At 38.4% G+C, this 25034-nt stretch overlaps 4 protein-coding genes and 1 long non-coding RNA gene across 5 annotated transcripts; 1 reads left to right on the forward strand and 4 right to left on the reverse strand.

Moving 5' to 3' along the window:
• The first annotated feature begins 149 nt into the window (after positions 1-149).
• Positions 150-7627, forward strand: LOC148910122 (cryptochrome-1-like). The gene is made up of 9 exons (XM_089032651.1): positions 150-420; positions 769-963; positions 1164-1440; positions 1843-1983; positions 2163-2333; positions 3020-3160; positions 6074-6225; positions 6708-6916; positions 7288-7627. Exons 1-9 carry the CDS (start codon positions 194-196, stop codon positions 7383-7385), a joined length of 1611 nt encoding a protein of 536 aa, XP_088888777.1. The 5' UTR covers positions 150-193; the 3' UTR covers positions 7386-7627.
• On the reverse strand, positions 3727-4902 carry LOC116308155 (uncharacterized). The gene has a single exon (XM_031718541.2). The coding sequence runs from the start codon at positions 4885-4887 to the stop codon at positions 3727-3729; it is 1161 nt and encodes a 386-aa protein (XP_031574401.2). The 5' UTR covers positions 4888-4902.
• On the reverse strand, positions 7585-11179 carry LOC148910123 (ZP domain-containing protein-like). Its single transcript, XM_089032521.1, has 8 exons — positions 11155-11179; positions 10512-10880; positions 10096-10203; positions 9690-9901; positions 9402-9555; positions 8906-9134; positions 8535-8824; positions 7585-8150 (listed from the first exon to the last, which is right to left on the reverse strand). Exons 1-8 carry the CDS (start codon positions 11177-11179, stop codon positions 7936-7938), a joined length of 1602 nt encoding a protein of 533 aa, XP_088888647.1. The 3' UTR covers positions 7585-7935.
• A 2012-nt stretch (positions 11180-13191) lies between these two features.
• On the reverse strand, positions 13192-17897 carry LOC148910124 (ZP domain-containing protein-like). The gene is made up of 7 exons (XM_089032522.1): positions 17639-17897; positions 17132-17245; positions 16762-16973; positions 16194-16347; positions 15069-15297; positions 14698-14987; positions 13192-14313 (listed from the first exon to the last, which is right to left on the reverse strand). The coding sequence occupies exons 1-7, from the start codon at positions 17895-17897 to the stop codon at positions 14099-14101; spliced, it is 1473 nt and encodes a 490-aa protein (XP_088888648.1). The 3' UTR covers positions 13192-14098.
• A 4167-nt stretch (positions 17898-22064) lies between these two features.
• On the reverse strand, positions 22065-24419 carry LOC148910125 (uncharacterized). Its single transcript, XR_016120199.1, has 2 exons — positions 24095-24419; positions 22065-22655 (listed from the first exon to the last, which is right to left on the reverse strand). It is a non-coding gene; the product is annotated as an uncharacterized LOC148910125 (long non-coding RNA).
• Between the last annotated feature and the right edge of the window lie 615 nt (positions 24420-25034).

The raw sequence follows: 25034 nt of genomic DNA on the forward strand, positions 1-25034 counted from the left end.
TTACGAAGAAAAAGTAAAGAAAAGATCTTTATAGAAGTGCTTTTCGTTGTGGACCCGGAAGTCGTGTTTTAATACGAGTGACGTCATACGCGGGATTACTTTAGAGCTTAGTTTCCCAGAGACTCACGTCCAAGATGGCGGATCGCAGGACAAAAGTCACGTTACGTAACCAAATAAGAATAATAAATGAAAAATGGCGGGTAAAAAAACACATAATACTATCCACTGGTTCCGTAAGGGATTGCGGCTTCATGATAATCCATCGTTGAAGGAAGCCTTTGAATCTAGTGTGAATATTCGGCCTATTTATGTCCTGGATTCGGATGATGTTCAACATGGGAATATTGGGGTCGTGAGATGGCGGTTTGTGCTGCAGTCTTTGGAAGATCTTGACAGGAGTTTGAGGAAACTGAATTCAAGGTATATATTTGTAGACCTTAATGATACTGTTTCACTGGAGTATTTCGGATAGAATATGATACCAAGTTCAATAAATAAGCTTGTAAAATACGGAGAATAAACAAGGACAAGAGAGGGAAAGAGTAAAGAAATAAAAGATTAGGAAGGATAGGATATTATTATTGAGTTTAGTGAACTAAGCAAAGTTCTGACACCTTATAGCTTGTCTCGTCACTTACCTGCCTTACTGCCTTACTTACCTACCTTCTTACCTGCTTTGTATTGCTAAATAGGGCATCAAAACAATTTTTTCTTGATTACCTTAATGTTCTCATCACAATATTCCTGTCAATTCTCTTTGTTTTCTAGGTTATTTGTGGTAAGGGGCAAGCCCACAGTCCTATTCCCAAAGCTTTTCAAAGAGTGGAATATTACCAAGCTGACATTTGAAGTTGACACAGATGGTCCAGCGAGACAACGAGATGCAGAGATTATCAAGCTTGCAAATGATGCTGGTGTAGACGTGGTTCAGAAAGTTTCTCACACACTTTACAATCTTGATGAGTAAGCCATAGATTTCATGTTGTTTTTAGTCCTGTAGTGGCATACAGAGGACCACACCCAGTGCCCTACCCTCTCATAACATTCAGGTTTTCATTTCATGTACATTAGTTATCATAATTTTCTATTTTCCTCTGCTAGGAAAACAGAAGAGTCATTTGTGTCTACAGTTGCAATAGCATTCATTTTTTTCTTTATCTCAGTGTTTTGGGCAAGAACCTAGGCAGAGCTCCTTCAACATACAAAAGTTTTCAAGCTGTAATTTCATCCCTCGGCCCTCCTGAGGCACCAATACCTACTATCGAGGAAACTGATGTTGGAGAATGTAAGACACCCATTGAAGATGATCATGATAGATTGTATGGTCTGCCAACACTAGAAGAGATAGGACTTACAGTTCCTGATGAGTCAAAGGAGGTTTTATATCCAGGTGGAGAAACAGAAGCTTTGAGAAGAATGCATGAGTACATGGCTAAAGAGGTAATCTTTATACCTTTCTATGCAGTCTTCCATGTTAGTGTATGAATCGAAAATGACACAGCAGAGTCATAGCCCTTGAGAAATAGACTGTAGGGGGATGCAACTAAAAATGAAAGACTAAAAATGGCTGTTTAGGAGACTAGTTACTTTATGTTCCGTGGTGTGCATCTAGTAAGAACAAACCATTCATTTCCCACTCATGTGAAAACTAAACTGGTCTATGTTCTAAACTTGCAAACGATATTTTGCTCATTTGATTATATAATAATTTACCTTCTTTCTTTCTTTGATTATGACACGCAGATTTTTTTTCCTTCAAAATTTTAAAGTATGAAATCAAATATATCAATAATATATCAAAAGTATCTACCATCTTTTTTTTTTGTATCTATGTTTTTCTAGGATTGGGTGTGCAAGTTTGAAAAACCAAATACCTCGCCAAACTCTCTTGAACCTAGTACGACAGTTCTGAGTCCCTACCTGACTTTTGGTTGTCTTTCAGCAAGATTGTTCTATGTTCAACTTTCTGACATCTACTCTAGGGTACTGTATCCTAATTTTATCATATTGAATTATTTAAAATACTAACAATCGATAATGAAAATACTAATAATAATGAGAAAGTCTTGAAAATTTTGGAAATTATGGAAATTATTTTGTGTCTTAAAAAAGATTGACAATTAAAAAAAATTGCATGAAGAAAAATTATTAATTTTTTTTAGGCCAAAAAGCACTCCCAGCCTCCTGTTTCTCTGTATGGCCAGCTACTGTGGAGAGAGTTCTTTACTACTTGTGCCTACAATATTCCAAACTTTAACAGAATGGAAGGAAACCCTGTATGTCTACAGATCCCTTGGGATAAGAATGATGAATATCTGAAGGCTTGGGAAGAGGTATGTTGGAAATGAAATCAATGGTAAACATGGGTGGTATATGCTGCTAACTAGTGTGCCACCTTACACAGGCGTGGTCGTGGGTAGCATCCTTAGACTCTCCATCATATGTGAATGTGTTTTAATGGTTTCCTGAGGGAACACACCCCTATATTCGCTATATGGGTATGTGCCGCCAAACAGGGTATGGTTTTCAGCGATTCTACTCTGGAACAGGGTATATGAAATCACACTCTCTCCTCTCTGGAACAAGATATCTATTTTCACAAGTACCGGAAAAGGTTTTTTAATATGCAATCTTACTCCAGAAAGGGTATGAATTTCAGGGATTTTCCTCTGGAACATGGTCAGGGCTTAGAGGGCTCAGCGGCACATCACAAATGGTCCCTGCATAAATCAAGGATGATTTAAAACACACTTCTTATCTTTTGCCATTTTCTCTTCGACCAGCATTATATCCAGACATGTTATGACTCTCACCATTGTGTAGTTTCTCTCTGGTTTTTCTCCCTCCATAAAAATCAACATTTGAGTTTAGTATTGACGGTGTGTTATAAATAATGAATGCAGTAGTAGTGTGTGTGGAGCAAACCTTGAGGAAGAGCTCCCTACAGGGAGTGATGGTTGTAAAAAGTCTATAACTACGTATTGGTTATAAGCAGTTTATTATTATTTTTTGAGTACAGGCTCGAACTGGTTACCCCTTCATAGATGCTATTATGACTAAACTAAGAAGAGAAGGCTGGATCCATCACTTAGCACGCCATGCTGTAGCATGTTTTCTAACCCGAGGTGACTTGTGGATCAACTGGGAGGAAGGCCTCAAGGTAGTTAAGTCACGTTGCTTCTGTTCTTTATGGTTCTGTTCTTTATGATTTATTCAGTTAAGTTTCTTGTCTATAATATAGGAATTCTAGTGATTTTACTTCGGAATAGAACTAAGCCACTGTTTTCCCATTCAGACCATGTGTCATTCCTTAGAATTTCATTTCTTTGTATAACGGTTGCACATGAGAAGGCACATGAGAAGACACCTGAATATTATTTTCAAGAGAATGACACATGCTCTGAAACATTATGCTCAAGTGGATTAGGTCCAATTGGCAGAAATACGCCGACGTAACTTAAACGTTATGTATAAGGTGGAAAACTAGTGAAAAGTAGTGTAAACTGCGTCGGTGTTTTCAGTAAAACAGTTGATAGATAGATAATTTATAGCACCGTATGGTATGTAAAAATGAAACTGACGTTTCGGACGTTAGTCCTTCATCGGAGTAAACGAGAGATGAATGTGGAAATGTGTTTATATGGTGAGCGTGGATGATAAATAACCAATGAGAGATAAGTATAAGGGAAAACAAAAGGAAACAAGAGGATCGAAAGTAACAATAGACTAGTTAAACGAGAAGCGTTCGTTCATGCCAAGGGGATTAAGCGTGCCCAAGGTGTGAATTAGCCTCATTTCTTTAGTTTTGCGGCAATCGTTACCGCCTTTAATTAGGGATAAGCCGAATACAACAAAATCAGAAATGGAATGGTCGGTAGAATTAAAATGACGGGAAACTGGTTTGGAAGAGTCGTTTTTCCGAATATCATTGAGGTGATCCCTTATACGGTCACCTAAACGACGACCAGTTTCTCCGATGTAAAGCTGGTTACAGTTAGAACACTGAATACAATAAATAACATTGAATAAGGTGCAATCAAAGTAATCAGTAATGTTAACAGTTGATTTAGGACCTGTGACAGACGTGCGAAGAGCAATAAAAGGACATGTATTACAGCGTTTGCGAGAACAACGAAAAGTACCAGGTTCTTTATCGGATGGAAGAGTTCCTTTAACCAAGAAAGCACGAAGGTTACGATCTCTTTTAAAAGAGAAAAGAGGGCGTTCACTGAAAGCATTAGACATAGTAGGATCTGCGTCAAGTATATTAAAGTTGCGGGTAATAATAGGTTTAATAGAATTGTTGATAGGGTGAAAAGTAGTGACAAAAGGAATGCGATTATTAACGGAGCGAGAATTGGGAGTGAGAGCAGTAGTTCGATCGATAGATGATGCCTTTTGAAGAGCACGGTCGATGATAGAAACCGGGTACTTTCGATTGATGAAAAAAGAACGCATTTCACGGCATTTGTTAGAAAAATCAATGTCGTCACTGCAGAGACGACGTAGACGTAAAAACTGAGAGAAAGGTATAGAATCGAGAGTATGCTTGGGATGCGATGAAGAGTATAATAGATAAGAGTGAGAATCAGTGGGTTTGTAATGAACGCTGGTACTGAGATGATTATCAGTGATAGTGACAAAGATATCCAGAAAAGATACGGAGGTTTCACTGATTTCCCAAGTGGAGTCAAGTGAAGGGTGAAAAGAGTTAACAAAAGAGATAAAAGCGTCTAGATCAGGTTTGCTGCAAGAAGTAGCACCAATACAATCGTCGATATACCGACCAAAAAGTTCAGGTTTAGGTCCAGAATATTGTTCAAAAATTTGCTCTTCAACAAAACCCACAAATAAATTAGCGTAACTAGGACCCATTTTAGTGCCCATAGCCACGCCGTTAATTTGTTTAAAATAACGATTGTCAAAAGAAAAACAGTTAAGAGTGAGAACGAGTTCGGCTAAGCGTAACAAAGTGGCTGTACTAGGTTCTAAAACAGTACGGCGATCGAAAAAATGTTTCAGAGCGAGAAGTCCTTCGTCATTAGGAATAACAGTGTAAAGAGACTTAACATCCATAGTAAATAAAAACTTGGATTCGGATTGAAAGTTGAAATCGTTGAAGATTCGAAGGGCATGATTGGTGTCTTTGATGTAGGTGGGAAGAGTCTTAACAGTAGGTAGCATAAGAGAGTCAAGGTAACTAGATATAAGTTCAGTGGGACAATTACAGGCAGAAAAAATAGGGCGGCCTGGATTGTTATCTTTGTGAATTTTAGGTAAAAAAATAAATATTAGAAGCTCGAGGAGTGGTGATAATAAGATTAACGGCAGTAGGAGGAAGGCTGCCGTTAGAGATAAAGGAGTTGATAGTGTCTTTGACCAGAGATTAATTGTTGGGTGTGAGGTCCTTGTCGACTTCACAATAAAACTGAGTGTTTGATAGTTGACGAAAAGCCTCTTCTTTGTAAAGATCAGTGCGCCAAACGACTAAGGCACCACCTTTGTCGGCGGGCTTAATGACGATGTCTCTACGATTGCGTAGACTTTGAAGGGCTGACCATTCTTCTTTAGATGGATTAGAAAAACTAAGTTTACGTTTAAAGTTGATGGAACGTTATAAACGTTATGTAGTTATATTGCCACACTAAGATGCCTTCCCTCAGAAAAGGCCGTACTACACAGTGACAGTAAACTGGCTTCACCGTTCGAAAAGGTTGCACTGTGCTGTAACGCAAAAAAGGACGTTCTCAGAAATGGCGCACTTTGCAGTGACACTGAAGTGGTTTCCCACTGAAAACGGTGCGTTTTGCAGTGAAACACTGATGTGGCTACGGCACGCTTTGCTATAACACTAAAGCAGTCTTCCCACCGGAAACGGTGCGGTTTGCTGTAATACTAAAGTGGCTTTCCACGGGGAATGTGCGGTTTGAAGTAACAGTGATGTGGATTCCTACCGGAAACGGCTACACCGGCACCATAAATGACGTTTCTTCGTGATTCCAAGACAACACTGTTATTTCAAGACTACCCTTCTCGTCACATAATATAAATCAATATTCCATTATATCTTTAGGTATTCGAGAATCTCCTAATCGACCATGACTGGAGTCTGAACGCTGGCAACTGGATGTGGCTGTCTGCCAGCGCGTTTTTTCATGCGTATTTCAGGGTTTATAGTCCTGTGGCTTTTGGCAAGAAGACGGACCCTAACGGTGACTTTATCAGGTCAGTATGAGCCATACGACACAAGGTTAACGTTGGGAATGAAGTGCGAGCTGGAGGATATTTCTAAACTGTGGAAAAAATAACGTCATCATTTGCCATCTCCACACGTTTTCGAAACGCAACCTTTTCGTCTCACCAAAAACGCATCGAAAGCTTTGCGTCCAAACTAGTATTTCTGTTACTAGAAATGATCCAATATGGTCATCTGTGCATGCGAAGAACAGCGCGCGAGGCTAAGACTTATCCAGCGTTGAACGCGCACGGCACGGCTAGTCCATAAGTTTTTCTCAGCAAAAAGAAATTTTTCTCCAAGTAGAACAACATGCTTCAATATCGGGGTTCCTCAGGCGGTGCAAGTTCTGAAATTTTGCTTGCAACTTTTTTACTGGTTTTGCAGTATTTCGTTTTTGAGCATAAAGTTAAAAGATAAATAAGTAAGCTTGAAATAAAAAGTCGTAATTTATTTCCCTCGATTTTTCCAGGAAATATATTCCCATATTGAAGCGTTTTCCCGCCAAGTACATCTACGAGCCATGGAACTCTCCCTTGAACGTACAAGAGAAGGCTGGATGTGTGATCGGTAAAGACTATCCTCGTCCTATCATCGAACATAGCAAAGCCGTAGCCAAAAATCTAGCGAGAATGAAGAAAGCAAGGGAAGCAAAGTATGGGTCCAAAGAAAGTAATCCAGGTCAGTTATTTCTGCTAATACTTTAATTTATTTTTGTAACTTAAGTTTTATTTATTTGTTTACTACTCTTTGAGTGCACTGTGCTTGTGGATTTGAGTTGTATCGGGTTTTTTTTGTATTGTCAGATTGCCTTTGTTCTCTAGGGTTATATTGTGTCGTAAACTAAACGAGCATGATTCCTCTTATCAGTCAGGCCCTTACTCACATCATCAACTCAAAATGTGTCTTAAGGCTCGTTCACACGAGCGATTTTTTGCGGGGATTTTCGAGTGCAATTTTTTGCGGGGATATCAAGGCGACGCAGAATCTTCCGTATGCACGGGTCTTTAGAAATGCTTGAGTAAAAGGAATGATTATTATTAATGTTTCAGAAAAAGCGACCAAAACGTCTCCCTCGAAGCGAAAAAGCACCTCCAAAGACGATAAAACTGCAACGAAAGTTAGAAAAATAACAGACTTTACGACTTAAGCCTCTTGTTGGAACTCAATTTACACCAACGTCTTTTTTCCTTGGTTATTGATTCATCCATGAGAGACTATTAGCACGTGACACACATCACGTGACTGGATCGTGACGTCATGAAGCACTACACCCAACCCACCCCTCTCATGAAAAAATTGAATCTGAATTCATATTTAATGTTAAAAATGTACAAAGGCTTTGGATATTAATTTCTTGGTTATTGTTTATTAAAACATGCATAGTACATCCATGGTTGATAGACCTTGAAGTATTTATCCTCAATCTTTTATCTGTTTACGTCATTTCACTAATAACAGCAGTAGCTTAGATTATGCCTTATTATCACCTTACTGAGAACCTCTTACTATGGTTGATGTCAATAGTCTTAAGTGGATATATATTTTTACCTTTATTCTACACTTCCCGTGGCAAGCTTAGCAGTTAACTGGCTTCACTAGAATCATACTTAATCATAGTTCATGATTAGCTTTGACTTAACATAGCTGTTAACTTTCCCAATCAAGGGGAAAGTCAACCACTAAATCTATGACTAAATCTATGCGTTGCTCTTCACTTGTTCGTCCTGTTCCACTCCTTGTTGCTCATAAGAGTTGACAGTGACGTCAGCAGTGGTAACAGGAGGACGGGTCACGTGGGCAGGTACACGACGATTACGTAACATCTTGACCGACAGGAGAATGGTAACGAGAAGGAAAAGTCCACCAACAGCAGCCAGTCCACCAATCAGAGGCAAGCTCGCCTTGGATGACCCTGGTTGAACAAGACAACTAATTATAAGTGGAGATTTTTGTTAACGTTAGTGGTCGAGAAGTGGTTTGTAAGAAACATCGACTAGGAGTGAGATCTTTGAAACCCTTGCAATTTGCGTCATGTTACATTCTTGGGTAAGACAACAAAATCCTATATGCATAAAATTGTGGCGTGTGCGCATGCCTATAACTGCTAAGTTGCAAATGCGCTAAAACTCGTAATATAACAAGAGTTTATTGAGGCTGTTTCTTCCAAAATTGTGCCATCTCGTAAAATATAAAATTGGGACGCATTTTTACGAGCAATAAAATCGCGAGTTTAATGCATAAAATATTTCTTTCCGATAGATATAGAAGTATATTATTAAGACTAACTATAAAGTACCTTCTTCAGCTCGTTTTGCGGTTTCAGTTTTTTCGTTTGTTTTTCTGAACGGTCCAGCAGACAAGTCATGCGCATTGGAGCCGTCAGCAGTTTCTCGACGTACTCTGGATCCGCTGATACAACCTTGTGCGCACCTTGAGTTGGTTGTGTTACGATGACAGACAATCAGCTCACAGTGTAGATACACATAAAAGGAATTGGAATACACGAAACGGAACGATCTGACGGAAAAGCGCTGGACACGACTGGACGGGTCGTACGAGTAGACCATGGTTGGATCATTAATGCACCTGTAAGTGATAACCAACGCTAGTTATCTAATTATAGGAGATTGAATTATTTGCGCACATTTATTCTTGTTGGTTTCTTACCCTCTCTGTAGAAACACGTGTTGTGGAGTCGCATTGGGATCATTAGAAGGCGTAGCACGACAATTCTCGGCAAACACGACCAGATCAGCGTTGGTATTCTTGACTTCATACTGAACCCACAGAGGCTGGTTTGGGTAGACAACCACTGGGTAAGCGAAAGGTGAGTAGGGCGTTCGGTAACGTGATGTTTGGTAAAGGTCCATGGTGAATGTGAAGTTCCCGTAAGATCCTGGGAAACAATTCGACAGCTTTAGTAATATGATATATAGAGGATTTTACACGTTGGCGCGAAGATATGAAGTTTATCTTCAAGCAGTGAAATTATTTCACGAGAGAGCGCAGCAATTATATAATGTGTAATTTTAGTGTAAAATAGCGTAAAATAGTGTAATTTTCTTTTGATGTAGACACATCCACAAACAAAAACTTGAAGCCCAAGGACTTCGCAATTTGGACTACGCATTTGGTTAACTACACTACACACTAAACTACCCACCGTCAGACGCGTAGACTATTTTCTTTGCTGGACTGAAACTCGTACTGACAATCTTTTGTCGTCCGTACTCGCAGTAGAATGGAATGACAAAGTTATTGCCTCGTGTAATTGTTGATCCATTTCCAGGACCATGTCCGCGCCCATCATTACTGACCTAAATAGTTTAATGACCACACAAAATATAATACATTATTCTATTTTGGGCGTAACAGATGGAGTGAGGGAGGGAGGGAGGGAGGGAGGGAGGAATGATTTTTATAACATATTAGAATGTTCTGTCAATAATACCTCGTTCCAGAACGCTATTTTGTTGTCATGTTCTCTGTATATCGTTCCACAGCCATTAAGGGGGGTACGCAGATTCATAGTGTTAGGTGTTATTGTCGCTCTGCAGGATTTATCGTTCAAATGAATGTTGCGCCAGTCGACACCAGGGAAATGTCTTTTGGTCAGGTTTATTTGCATATAGTCTTCACCACAGGTCACAGTTGTTGTCACATCTAATAGACGTTTGATCAAATGTAATATTAGAACATGTTCGTTCTTTGAACAAGTCGTCGAGAAAATGTTTAACGAAAGTGTAAATCTCTTTTTAAGATTTGAAGTTCAATAATGTGCATCATTTGGCGTTGATAGGAAAGTTTTGGTTATTTACCTATTTAACAACCTTTTTTAAATAGATATATGCACTTACTTGTCTCGCATTGTTGTCCAATGAATCCATGCGCACATTCACATCGATAATTATTGTTCCCCAAGTCGTGACATGTTCCACCATTGCGGCAAGTACTGTTGCTGCACACTGAATCATGACAAAACAGCACGATGATAATTACGCAAACTAATAATCATGACTACCAAAAGCTTTACGAATAGTCTTCAAGAATATAAAAGTAGTCTGAAATCGAATTTTATCAGGATTGTTCAAGAAATACGACTTATGGGTGAGCAATTAGGCGGGATTTGCTCTTCTTTGCTTAGGGAAGGTAACGGGGCATATATTTCACAGCTTTTCAATCTACAATGCTTCCAACTAGCTATGTCATCTCTGGAATATGGATGCTAGTAAATAGTATGATTTTATTCATACTCCATCATAAGAGGATTTACCTTTTTTTCCGTTCCCACAGTAACGAAGGTAATAGGTTGATGGATGGATAAGCTCGTACACGTAGAACCCTCCACAATGTCTGACACGAATATTGTTAGACCACTTACAACAGTTGTTATCCCAATTATAGCACACCGTACGAGTCACGATACCCTCAGCTTGAGTGGGATGAGAACCCCTCATTGATCCTGGGGCATCAGTACCACAATGATTTATAGGAACACAAGATGTTGCCATGGCAGTGCCTGCATCACCCATGAAGCGGTACCATCCTGGGGTGAGCGTGTCATCGCGTTTCTCTTCACTACCATCGTTAGATACTTGTTGTGAACGATCGTGTGCATTTAGGACTGCGTAACTACTGCATTCTAATAGAATAGCAAACTATAATGTGAGTTTTGTTCTAGTTTAATATTCTTCTTTAACAATCAGTTAGGAAGGATGAAAAAGTGAAGAATGAACAGTCATTTTCCCAAGTCGTCCTAAAAAGTTTTTTTTGGTGTAAGCTCTGGGTTAGATGGGTTATGCCTGAAAAACTTGTTGCGAATGAAAAACTAATTCAATATGGTAATTAATGGTTCTGCTCATGAATCTATGAAGTGTACACTACGCTATTTGTTGACAGTCTGACTCAAATCAAACCCTGTCTTTTTAGATCCTCTACCATTCTGTAGAGCAAATTATAGCAAATTATATGGGTAGCATGGGTGGCGTTCGCGGCTAACGCGTCGTCTTTCACCGCTGTGAGTCCAACGGGTCACTGGTTCGAGCCCTGAGTTTGCTACGAGGGTTTCCTCCAGGTTCTCCGGTTTCCTCCCTCCGTAAAAATCAACATGTGAGTTGAGAGTTGTGTGTATAGAATATTCTAATGTAGTAAGGAGTGTGTATGGAGGATACACGGTCCCACAAGCTCTTAGCTTTAATGCCTACCGTGTATAAATAATAAAGATTTATTTTATTTATTAAATCTAATCAAAAGAATCGAAGGATACTAACATTCCAATTTGGAACTTTCGGCTTGGTAAAAGCATTTAATTAAGCTAAACCTCTTTCAACATTTTAGGCTCAAAATTTTCTTAATTCAGTTTTTGGCTTCAAATGATGGGTTTTCAAAATGTTTTTTTTACATCATATTATACTATGCTATTCAGGGAATAATTCATACTACTTTTTAAGACTTTAAAACTTTATACTTTTCAGCATTTAAAATACTTAATAGTATTAATGCTTTAGTAATACTTTATGTTTATTGATCTGAATGACACTCGTTTCCATCTCACTTTTACATTTACCTGAGGAATAAACAATCTCAATGCAGCACAAGATCACCAACAGGAGCAATAACAGCTTCATTGGGACGGAATTCAAGGCGGAAGATTATTCGTTTTCTTATTAGTTTCCTCTTTGAACTTGTTCCCTTTCTTCTTGCTTTCTTTGATTTTTAAATATCACGTGATATATTTCTATACACGTTTCTGATTGGATAAGGGGACAGTATTGGAAGTCTGTATTTGTTCTGCGTCTTGCATTAGTTCAAACAAGGTCACTGCCAAGAGAATTCGGTAACTAGGAAACCCTAAGCTCTCTCAAGCAGCTTCTTCTAAAAACAAGACGCGATACCAATTAATCCTTTTTTTTTCTTAAATTTGACTTCTTGAAATTCTTTTCTAGAAATATGAAACACATCAACTCATGAGAAGTGCTACCAATTTTTTCCAAATCTTTAATATTTATTATTAATAACAATACGCAGGTGATTATAGAAAATCTCGCGCGCTGATTGGTCAAGAAACTCACACTATCACACGATAATCACCTCGAGCGAAAATCAAAAATGGCGGCCAGCCGCTTTGTTGCTGTTACCGGGGGAAAATGCCTTTTATCTTCCTTTTTTTTAAAGAATCACCTGGGTATTTATACTAAAACAATTATTTGCCTCAGGCTCAGTGATTATTGGGGAATATTTACCTCGCCGCTCGAAGACTCGCGTCTCTGTAAATATTCCCCGATGATCACTTCGCCTTCGGCGAATAATTCTTAATTAGTAGAGAAATCAAAGACTTGTAATTATAATATTCATTATTCGTAATGAACATTTTGACATTGAAAACCTACAGTTTTTTAAATGGGATACTCTGAGTCGGACGTGACTAAAAATACGTAGTTACAAGGACTGTCATTTTTGTTGTCTCAGTAAATGTCATTTTATATTTATAGTGAAAATCATTTGAAGGGTACACCTAAGAGAGCCTTATTAACATCACTGACCGCCCAACCAATAGATCCCCCTGAACTAGTTAACTTCTATGAAGATCACTCTCTCTAAATTGAACGCAGAGCAGATGAATGAGAAGGAAAAAGAAGGAAAGGACAAGAAAGAAAAGGGTAGTTTTACTTTGAAAGTAGCCGACGTGAGTCTACACCAAATTGAAAAAACGTTATCGGGTTGAATAGGTGCAGTTATCGAAACTAAGAGCGAAATGTATTTAGGGTAGGGTTTGAGAGCTGCAAAACTGCAATATGCATAATCTGGTGTATGCATATAACATCATCCAAAAAACTACCATCTCCAACAAAGAGTCAGTTAGCGAGGCTAGTAAAGGTCATTGGATATCAGTTTTGAACAGTACAAGAAAATACAGATATCAAACGCATATAATGTTTAATAATATTAATTTATTTTTTTCCGGTCCGGTATCCTAAAAAATCGTGCGTTCTGATTGGCTGTTTGAGCGGGCGGTATTTTGTAAGTATCTGCCCGCGCGCGCGGTCCGGTATCCTTTGCCGCTAAACGACAACACAAAACGATTACCAAAACAAGTAAAAAAAATACGGGAAAAAAATAAATAAGTTATTTACCGTCCTATAGTCGGTCCGGATAGGAAAAAACTGTGCCCTCGGTCTTGAACACGGACCTCGGCCTAACGGCCTCGGTCCGTATATTCAAGACCTCGGGCACAGTTTTTCCCTATCCGGACCTCCTGGCCGGTAAATAACATATATATCTTTTTAATATGTTTTAATCATTGCGCTTTGATTTTTGATAAGTTTTGGCCAATGAAAGCGTACTCTATAGCCCATGATTTTGAGCGCTTTTGGCTGGGTTTTTTTACACCTTTTCTCAATTAAGGGAAAAAATCTCCTCATTCCAAAAAGGGTCATTAAGGGTATTTTTGGAAGATTTGTTACAACCATTCATTTCACTATTAACAGCAATACTTTATGGCTCATCACCTTATTATCAACCTCTTACTATGGTTGACATCAGAATGTTGATAGGCTACTAATATAAGATCAATAATACATAGAGCTAGTCTAGAGTAGATATATTGTTCTATTGTTAATATTAAAACATGGATATGCATGATATTATCACCTTATTATCAACCTCTTACTATGGTTGATGTCAATAGTCTTAAGTGGATATATATTTTTACCTTTATTCTACACTTCCCGTGGCAAGCTTAGCAGTTAACTGGCTTCACTAGAATCATACTTAATCATAGTTCATGATTAGCTTTGACTTAACATAGCTGTTAACTTTCCCAATCAAGGAGGAAGTCAACCACTAAATCTATGACTAAATCTATGCGTTGCTCTTCACTTGTTCGTCCTGTTCCACTCCTTGTTGCTCATAAGAGTTGACAGTGACGTCAGCAGTGGTAACAGGAGGACGGGTCACGTGGGCAGGTACACGACGATTACGTAACATCTTGACCGACAGGAGAATGGTAACGAGAAGGAAAAGTCCACCAACAGCAGCCAGTCCACCAATCAGAGGCAAGCTCGCCTTGGATGACCCTGGTTGAACAAGACAACTAATTATAAGTGGAGATTTTTGTTAACGTTAGTGGTCGAGAAGTGGTTTGTAAGAAACATCGACTAGGAGTGAGATCTTTGAAACCCTTGCAATTTGCGTCATGTTACATTCTTGGGTAAGACAACAAAATCCTATATGCATAAAATTGTGGCGTGTGCGCATGCCTATAACTGCTAAGTTGCAAATGCGCTAAAACTCGTAATATAACAAGAGTTTATTGAGGCTGTTTCTTCCAAAATTGTGCCATCTCGTAAAATATAAAATTGGGACGCATTTTTACGAGCAATAAAATCGCGAGTTTAATGCATAAAATATTTCTTTCCGATAGATATAGAAGTATATTATTAAGACTAACTATAAAGTACCTTCTTCAGCTCGTTTTGCGGTTTCAGTTTTTTCGTTTGTTTTTCTGAACGGTCCAGCAGACAAGTCATGCGCATTGGAGCCGTCAGCAGTTTCTCGACGTACTCTGGATCCGCTGATACAACCTTGTGCGCACCTTGAGTTGGTTGTGTTACGATGACAGACAATCAGCTCACAGTGTAGATACACATAAAAGGAATTGGAATACACGAAACGGAACGATCTGACGGAAAAGCGCTGGACACGACTGGACGGGTCGTACGAGTAGACCATGGTTGGATCATTAATGCACCTGTAAGTGATAACCAACGCTAGTTATCTAATTATAGGAGATTGAATTATTTGCGCACATTTATTCTTGTTGGTTTCCTACCCTCTCTGTAGAAACACGTGCTGTGGAGACGCATTGGGATCATTAGAAGGCGTAGCACGACAATTGTCAGCAAACACGACCAGATCAGCGTTGGTATTCTTGACTTCATACTGAACCCACAGAGGCTGGTTTGGGTAGACAACCACTGGGTAAGTGAAAGGTGAGTAAGGTGTTGAATATCTAGAAGTCTGGTAGAGATCCATGGTGAATGTGAAGTTCCCGTAAGATCCTGGAAAAAAATTCGACAGCTTTAGTAAGTTGATGAATAGAGGATATTACACGATGGCGCAAAAATATGACGTTTATCTTCGGGTGGTGAAATATTTTTTCAACACAAGAAGATTATCTTCATATCTTCAAGCCAACGTGTAATTTTCTTATTATTATATGGACACATTCACAAACAAAAACCTTTTGCAACGCGCGTTAAAGTGAGAGGGAAGACATCGGAAGTGACGTCACCGATATCTTCACGGATACCTTTTGATTAAGGTTCCGGATGTAGTTCCTATGAAAAATACTCTACTGATTATCTGCGAAGCCGAAGGAGAGTCTTCCTGGGAAACCAGCCACGTAGCTGAAGGAACTACAGATGTTAAATTTGGTTACTTTACCTTTTAGTGTTTCCACTACGCAGTTTGGACTACGCAATTTGCTAAACTGCACTACACACTAAACTACCCACCTTCAGACACGTAGACTACACTACACACTGAACTACCCACCTTCAGACGCGTAGACTACACTACACACTGAACTACCCACCTTCAGACGCGTAGACTACACTACACACTAAACTACCTACCTTCAGACACATAGACTACACTACACACTGAACTACCCACCTTTAAACACGTAGACTACACTACACACTAAACTACCCACCTTCAGACAAGTAGACTACACTACACACTGAACTACCCACCTTCAGACACATAGACTACACTACACACTGAACTACCCACCTTCAGACACATAGACTACACTACAAACTGAACTACCCACCTTCAGACATGTAGACTACACTACACACTAGACTACTCACCTTCAGACGCGTAGACTACACTACACACTGAACTACCCACCTCCAGACGCGTAGACTACACTACACACTAGACTACCCACCGTCAGACGCGTAGACTATCTTCTTTGCTGGACTGAAACTCGTACTAACAATCTTTTGTCGTCCGTACTCGCAGTAGAATGGAATGACAAAGTTATTGCCTCGTGTAATTGTTGATCCATTTCCAAGACCATGTCCACGCCCATCATTACTGACCTAAATAGTTTAATGACCACACAAAATATAATACATTATTCTATTTTGGGCGTAACACATGAATGGATGGAGGTATGGAGGGAGGGATGGAGGAAAGTATGGAGGTATGGAGGGAGGGATGGAGGTATGGAGGGAGCGAAGGATGGAGGGAAGGAGGGAGGGATGGAGGGAGGGATGGAGGGAGGGATGGAGGGAGGGATGGAGGGAGGGATGGAGGGAGGGCGGGAGGGACGGAGTGATGGAGGGAGGGATGGAGGGAGGGATGGAGGGAGGGATGGAGGGAGGGAGGGAGCGAAGGATGGAGGGATGGAGGGAGGGAAGGAGGGAGGGATGGAGGGAGGGAGGGAGGGAGGGTGAGAGGGAGGGCTGGAGGGAGAAATTTTATAACATATTAGAATGTTCTGCCAATAATACCTCATTCCAGAACGCTATTTTGTTGTTATGTTCTCTGTATATCGTTCCACAGCCATTAAGGGGGGTACGCAGATTCATAGTATTAGGTGTTATTGTCGCTCTGCAGGATTTATCGTTCAAATGAATGTTGCGCCAGTCGACACCAGGGAAGTGTCTTTTGGTCAGGTTTATTTGCATATAGTCTTCACCACAGGTCACAGTTGTTGTCACATCTAATAGACGTTTGATCAAACGTAATATTAGAACATGTTCGCTCTTTGAACAAGTCGTCGAGAAAATGTTTAACGAAAGTGTAAATCTCTTTAAGATCTGAATTGTTGTATATTTAGCGCTGATTGGGAAGTTTTTGGTTGTTGACATATGCACTTACTTGTCTCGCATTGTTGTCCAATGAATCCATGCGGACATTCACATCGGTAATCTTTGTTTCGTGATTTCAAGTAATGACATGTTCCACCATTACGACAAGGACTGCCTCTACATGCTGAAGCATTACAAGGAACCAACAATTATTTTCGGATTAAGATTTATTTGCTAAATACTTACGATTAAGTGAACGCAATCATAGATGGCTAAATAGTGGTGGCTAAATATTGATGGCCGTAAGTTAGATACCTCACTGGGTTAATACGTCACCCTCTTTGAATAAAGTTTGATTGATTGATGGATAGTTACTCTCCAGTATTTATTGGATAAAGGTAAATTCATTGCATAGCTATCCATTTTGCACTTTTTTAACTAGCATTATCTGTCAGATTTACAGTCTATTTTTTATAAACTCGTAAAAACTTTCACTCAAATTTTACGTAATAAAACAAAGATCATAACTATTTGCTTCCGTTTGTTAAGTAGCCCACCCAATTTTTTTTAAATTTACCTTTTTCTCCATTCCCACAATAACGAAGGCTACAGGCTGGTGCTTTGACAAGCTCGTACACGTAGAATCCCCCACAGTTTCTGACACGAATATTGTTACTCCACTCGCAACAACTAGAAGTCCAGTGATAGCACACCGTACGAGTCACGATACCCTCTCCTTGGGTGGGATGAGAACCTTGAATCCAGCCAGTTGCGTCTGTGCCACATCGATGTATAGGTGCACAAGACGTTGGCATAGCAGTCCCAGCACTACCCATGAAGCGGTACCATCCACGGGTGAGTGAGCTGTCACATAAATTTGCATTACCGTTGTTAGTCACTCGTTGTGAACGATCGAGTGAATTGAGCACCGTGTAACTACTGCATTCTAATAATTAAAGAAAAGAAACAAAAAATATAACATTATCGTTATAATAATAATGATTATAATAATGATAACGATAATGATATTAATAATAACAATGATAATAATTATATTGATAATAATAATAATGATAATAATAATAATAATATTGTTTATGCATTTTATTATTTTATTATCTTGAAGCTTAGGATGGCTGATGCTTCGCTGATAATTTAAGACTATGCAATCGTATCGTATAATATATGTTATAATTGATCAGGTTATATACTATCTTTTCATCTCACTTTTACGTTTACCTGAGGAATAAACAATCTCAATGCAGCACAAGATCACCAACAGGAGCAATAACAGCTTCATTGGGACGGAATTCAAGGCGGAAGATTGTTCGTTTTCTCTTCGAACTTGTTGGCTAGCTTCAGTCAGGACGTGCAAGGATATGCTTTCTTTCAATGTTGGCACGCCTTAAGTAGAACGAGTTCTGGTTGGATAAATGTCACGTGATATATTTTCATATATACATTTTTGATTGGATGAGGGGACAGTGTTGGAAGTCAGTATTTGTTCAAACAAGGTCACTGCCAAGAGAAATCGGTAACTAGGAAACCCTAAGCTCTCTCAAGCAGCTTCTTCTAAAAAAAACGACGCAATACCATCCTATCCTTTCCCCCCAACTTATATATATCTAAAAAGTAATTAGAAGAAAGGTCAAAGTTTTTCAAATCTTTAATATTAATTATTAGTAGAGAAATTTAGATATTTCAGAAAGATTTGTAATTATAATATTTATTATTCGTAATGAACATTTTGACATAAAGAAACTAGACTGTTTGCTTAATAAATGGGTATACTGAGTTGGACGTGACTAAATATTCTCATTTCCAAGAACTGTCATGTCAAATATCATTTGATATCTATAGTGAAAATCATTTCTTGGGAAGGTAATTGAGGGAGAAGCTAAGAGGGACTTTAGTGGACAGCAACCGACCAATCAATAGATCCCCCTCTCAGGAAAATCTCCTCAAATTGACAAACATCAGAAGAATGAGACGAAGAAGAAGAGGGTATTACTTTGAAAACATCCAACGTTTGTCTATACATTGTAACAACATCATCCAAGACACTGACAAAGTATATAGAGGCTTTGCACCATCACGCGATGGCAGCCATGACAGGAGGCAGGAAAAATTAAATCTTGTCTAGTCTGATTTACATGAGAAAGAATTCAGTTTCCCAGTGGAGAAAGACTATTGTTGTGCCTCTTGTCATGGCTGCCATCACGTGATGGTGCAGCCTCTATACGGATTTCTTAATTCTTATTTCATTTTAAACAATATTTAAATATTAAACAAAATCCATTAGACGTTCATTCCCGATCACTCTAAAACTAACGGTGATTTTTTCGTTACCTTGGTTATTTCGAAGCCAAAAAAGAAGCTAAAATAACCAACGGTGATTTTTTTGTTACCTTGGTTATTTAGAAGCCAAAAATAATAACCAACGTTGGTTATTTTAGCTTCATTTTTGGCTTCGAAATGACCAAGGTAACAAAAAAATCACCGTTGGTTATTTTAGCTTCATTTTTGGCTTCGAAATAACCAAGGTAAGAAAAAATTCACCGTTGGTTATTTTAGCTTCATTTTTTGCATCAAAATAACCTAGGTAAGAAAAAAGACGACCGTTGGTTATTCTAGCATAATTTTTGGCTTCGAAATAACCAAGGTAACAAAAAAATCACCGTTGGTTATTTTAGCTTCATTTTTGGCTTCGAAATAACCAAGGTAAGAAAAAAGACGCCCATGGTTATTTGAGCTTTATTGTAATCAAGATAAGAAAGATGAGAACCTTGGTTATTTGAGCTTCATTTTTGTTGGGTGGCTCTAGACCCTGGACCTAGGCCATGGCCCTACCTATGGCCCTATCTATGGCCTACCTTTATTTCTTATAAATTCTCCGAAATATCAATCGTTTTCACAGTATTTATTGCCAGAAATCCTTTGAAAGAATCTTAGCTGACAATGGCAGCCCGACAGCTATCTTGTTAGCACGGCAGGAGCCCAAACTTCTATTGTAACTAATATTGGGCTTCCTGTGCATTTATTTGAGCCAGTAGTTTTGATGAGTCAGCAGATTTGTCTTTCTTGACTTTTGGAGCACGAGGTGAGTTCATATGTTTATATTTCATTGTTTATATTTCTCTTTTGGGATAAACTGCAATAAAAGTAATGTGATATTGATCTCTTTTTAAGTAAAGAGTAAATATACATTATATGATATTGCGTGATTGTCTGTGATATATTCAGGATTTATTCATTTATAAGTTTTGTTCCAAAAATGAAAAAAAAAAGTTACTGTCAACTTTCATATGTTAGGTTCTCAGGTCAAACTGTTTATGCCTGCATTTTGAAACTAAAAATTGATTGTCTGATAGTTTGTTTGGCACTAAAGGGGAGGTTTATAAATATGAGATACAACACTAACTTTTATATGAATATATCAAATTACTTCTTTTGACAATTTACAGAGATGCATCATTCACACAACCCAAGCACTCTATTTTTAACATGAAATCCATAAATACATTTATACAATAAAATAAATCACAAACAGTCAAGATGGGTGCTGCTAAAAAATGCATAGTTGCAATAAAATTTTGGGCTTCCTGTGGTCCTAAAAAAAGCTGCCGGGCTGCCATTGTTGGCTAATGTTCATTCAGAGAGGCTTCTGAAAATGAATAGTGTAAAAAAGATTGATATTTCGATGAAATTAAGGAAAACGAAAGTAGGCCATAGATAGGGCCATGGGCTTTATTCATGCGGCAGCCATATGTTTGATTGAACAATAGATTCCACCACGCATAGCCTCAAATTCAAGCGCTTGAGAATTAATTTATGCTGGGGGAAACAAAGGTTTTTATTCTCATGAGAATAAACATGGCCGCCGAGTGATATAGGACCATAGGTAGGTTTTCGGCACACCCACTACTACTACTACTACTACTACTACTACTTTTACTATACTACTTCTATTAATAATAAATTACACTGTAATAAAATCTATACTTTATACCTACATGCACATACATGTATGAAGTTTTAATATGAGAACTTTCAAAATATAACAAGTATCTATAACGTAATAATGTGGGATTTTTTGTTTATTATAATTTGGGTTTGGGTTCGCCGGGTTCGGTGTTGTATATGAGTAGAGTTGTTTGTTGGTTCTCTCCTGTGCTTCGAGGGTTTTTCCTAAATTCCAATTCGATCATGGAATGAGGGCCACAGGTTTGTTAGCCACTGGCTATTAAGTGCTACCCTTGTGAAAAAAGGAAGTTTTTTTATTATAATAAACTCAACAAAATTGAGCAACTTAATTGGGACTCTACAGAGTACAATTTGGGGTTTAATTGTACTCCTCTTGTCCAATCAGAATCGAGTAATTTTGTTGAGTTTATCGTAATAAAATAAACTTTTTTTCCAGGTTCTAAATTGTCCTTCCTTCTTTTTTTAGTTTATGCAGCACAATGTAAAGATTCTGGGTAAGTCTGCTTTAATAATATAAAATGATGTAATGATATAATGGGAATGTGTACTTCCAGAAATTATCCATACTCCCCTTACCCCCACGGAGGAATTTTTTTCAGACCTCCTCCCCAAAGATCAGGAAAATTTATTAAGCTCTCAGCCTCTAATATGCCCACTCGCCAAATCCCTGGAAGGCTTTCCTAGAGGAATTGCCTTGGGGGACAAAAAAGTAGGCCATCTTTTCTTATGCAAAAAAAACATCCATTGTTTTGTCTCCCAGAATAATTCCTCTTGTGACTTGATCAGTGCAAGGGGTATGTATATAGGTTATATAGGCTTTACATCATCACCAGTTATTACAGGAGAAACAATAGAATCTGGTTTGATCTGATTTACATGAGAAAGAATTTAGTTTCCCAGGGGAAAATGATTATTTTGCTGCCATCATGTGATGGTGCAAAGCCTCTATATAAGATTCTTATAGTGATTTTATTTTGGAGTTGTTAATGTTAAGGAATTAAACTTTCCTAAAAAAAATGTTCACATACATTTTATTTTCATCATAACAAGTTCGACATAACCTAAGGCGTCTCTTACATCCACCTTTGGAAATTTGATCAACGGAAGACAAGAAACCCAGAAGTCTTGGGCTCTGTTGTTTGGGTATGTTGTTTGGGGACGGGACGATGGGAAGAAGACTATTCGCCATTTTCCATACATTGGTTCACTGTTCAAATACAAAGCACTTAGTCAAGGCTGTAAGGTTCAAATTTGAATAACCCTTTGAAAATACCTTGGCGCCTTGCTTGAGTGCTTTACATGTTTGACCAGTAAACCAAGAGGTTTTCAAAGCAGGTTATTTGAAGTGCACTTCTCTGGCTCTTTTGTTTGCAGTCAAACTATTTTTGATGTACGCCACCAACCAACAATCCTCATGGGAATAAAGGTTTTTCAAGGTCTCTACACTGGTCCAGTTTATCACTTGTGTCTTGCCATCGTCGACTGAGAGTTTTGACAACATAGTTGATGTCATGTGCAGAGTCTTCTTCAATGGCTGGGTGTAGCTGCTTAGTCAAAGTGTTGATCTGGTCCATGTAGCGTTGCTTGATGTCACATTCTTCGCATTTGACCTGCGATGTAACAAGAATGAATATCATGGTTAGTGTTTTTTAGTTTTTGGTTGATGCTTTCTCCACTTTTTTAGATTTTAATTATTTGTTTTATTGTTTGTCTTTTCTTTGTGTTGTTGTTTGTCCTTGTCATTTTGGTCTTTCTGTTTGTTTGTGTTCGTATATTTGATTGTTTGTGTTGATTTGCTTTTCCTTGTTTTTGTTTTGTTTCTTTTTAGTTTGTTTGTATTTATTTGATTCTGTGTTTTTGTTTTTGTTTGTCCTTGTTTGTGTTTTATTTTTGTTTGTATTTATGTTTTTTTTGCTTCTTTGTTTGTGTTTTTGTTTCAGTCTCTTTGTATTGTCTGTTTCATCGTTTCATTCCCCAAAAAATTGTGAAAATGGGATATCATCTTAGCCTATGCTATAGGGTTATTTAGCCATTGTTTGCTAGCATGCCTCAAACCAATGATCAATGAAACACTTGAGTTGTCTGTTAGCCGCTATCATTTATTTTGAGGAATAAAGTTCAACCCAGTTGACCAAAAGGAGAGTGAATTGACTCCAATTAATTTGTCTGGGCTGTTTTGGTATTCATGTTATATTTTCCTTCATGCTAACACGACTCACAAAAGCCTTTCTTTGGCTGAGAGATATTTCTTGAGGTAAAATTTCCCTATGTATTGAACTGGAAAAGGACCAAAATGGATTTTTTTGGGAAAAAATGGAAAGATTGAATTATGATATTGGACACATTAAAATGAACTATCATTGCATCACATAATGATTACAAAGTATTTTTTGTTATTTTACAAAAGATTGCAAACCTTTTTATAACAATTAAATAACACAAAAACTAAATAGCAGTAAAGACATTTATTTTATTTCATTATTATGGTATATGGTTGCACTCTACTTTTAAATTATGCCTGAGGCCGGAAAAGACAAGCGATGGACTTTGGAGAAAGGTGAGAGGAGTGGGGATAAACCTTAATAGGGTGTGGTGGGGATAAACCTCAATAGGGTGAGGTATAGATAAACCTCAATAGGGTGAGGTGCAAATAAACCTCAATAGGGTGAGGTGGGGATGAACCTTAATAGGGTGTGGTGGGGATAAACCTCAATAGGGTGAGGTGGGGATGAACCTTAATAGAGTGAGGTGGGGATAAACCTCAATAGAGTGAGGTGGGGATAAACCTCAATAGAGTGAGGTGGGGATAAACCTCAATAGAGTGAGGTGGGGATAAACCTCAATAGAGTGAGGTGGGAATAAACCTCAATAGAGTGAGGTGGGGATGAACCTCTATAGGGTGAGGTGGGGATAAACCTATAATGAATTCAGAGTATACTGAGGGACTGGGTCTATAATGTATTCAATCAAGTATTAATGTATTCAGAGTATGCTGAGGGACTGGGCCTATAATGTGTTCAATCAAGTTTATACTGCTACTCACACTAACCTTCACAGTGACTGTCATTTACGTCATCAGCGCACTCCCATATAATCTGCAGAAAGCCATCACCTAATATCCTTACCCACAACCTTCAGCAAGAGAACAGCTAACTGATAAATGGCAACAAGGTTAGACTCTGTCAGGTTAATCGGCAATTTTTTGCACTGTCTGACGATGATTCCCAGCCTGGTAGGGCAACTTCGGTAAGCACTGATAGGGCCTTGTGGGATCACTCTTCGTCTGGCCCCTACCCTTCGACCTGTCCGGCATGGGTGACCCTAACAAGAGTACATGACTCCCGCCGGCATAGCTCTAGGGGTCATTGGGACACACAAACTACCTCACCACGATAAGGTGGTGATCCCGATCGAGACAGGGGTTAAGGACCTCATGGGTGGTATCAAGAGTGTTCCATTTTTCTGGTGTACAAATAATAAATGATAACAGTATTGTGTAGTTCCAAAAAATATCCATACCCCCCCCCCCCCCCACAGAGGAATTTTTTTAAGACACCCCCCTACCCCCTGGAAATTCCAATTTTCTTCCATATACAACAGTCTGTAATTTTTGTTCTTTCTCTAACCCCCTACCCTTCGGAAATTCCAAATTTCTCTGTGGGGTGGGTATGATATTTTCTTTATTCACATGATTAATGATCATGATCATGCATAAATAAGTAACTAAAATTACATATATAAGTTTATAAGCTTACTAAGCAATGGGCAAGCAAATTTATAAATCTAGTTTAGCAAGATATATATAATCTATGTGCCTAGAACTAAATACTTCCTGGACAAAAAATGTGTTTTCCCTAAGTTATGTTTTTGCTTACCCAAAAATATGAAATACAGTATCATTTAAAAAATACATATAATACCCAATATGATACCGTACCTTTGACGTAATTGTCAACACTTTAAACATACTTTTTACCTCTTATTTACGT

Source organism: Actinia tenebrosa, unplaced genomic scaffold, assembly GCF_029948245.1.
Source record: "Actinia tenebrosa isolate PJP-AT-01 unplaced genomic scaffold, QUT_ActTen_1.0 PGA_scaffold1__47_contigs__length_23844297, whole genome shotgun sequence".
NCBI lineage: Eukaryota > Metazoa > Cnidaria > Anthozoa > Actiniaria > Actiniidae > Actinia > Actinia tenebrosa.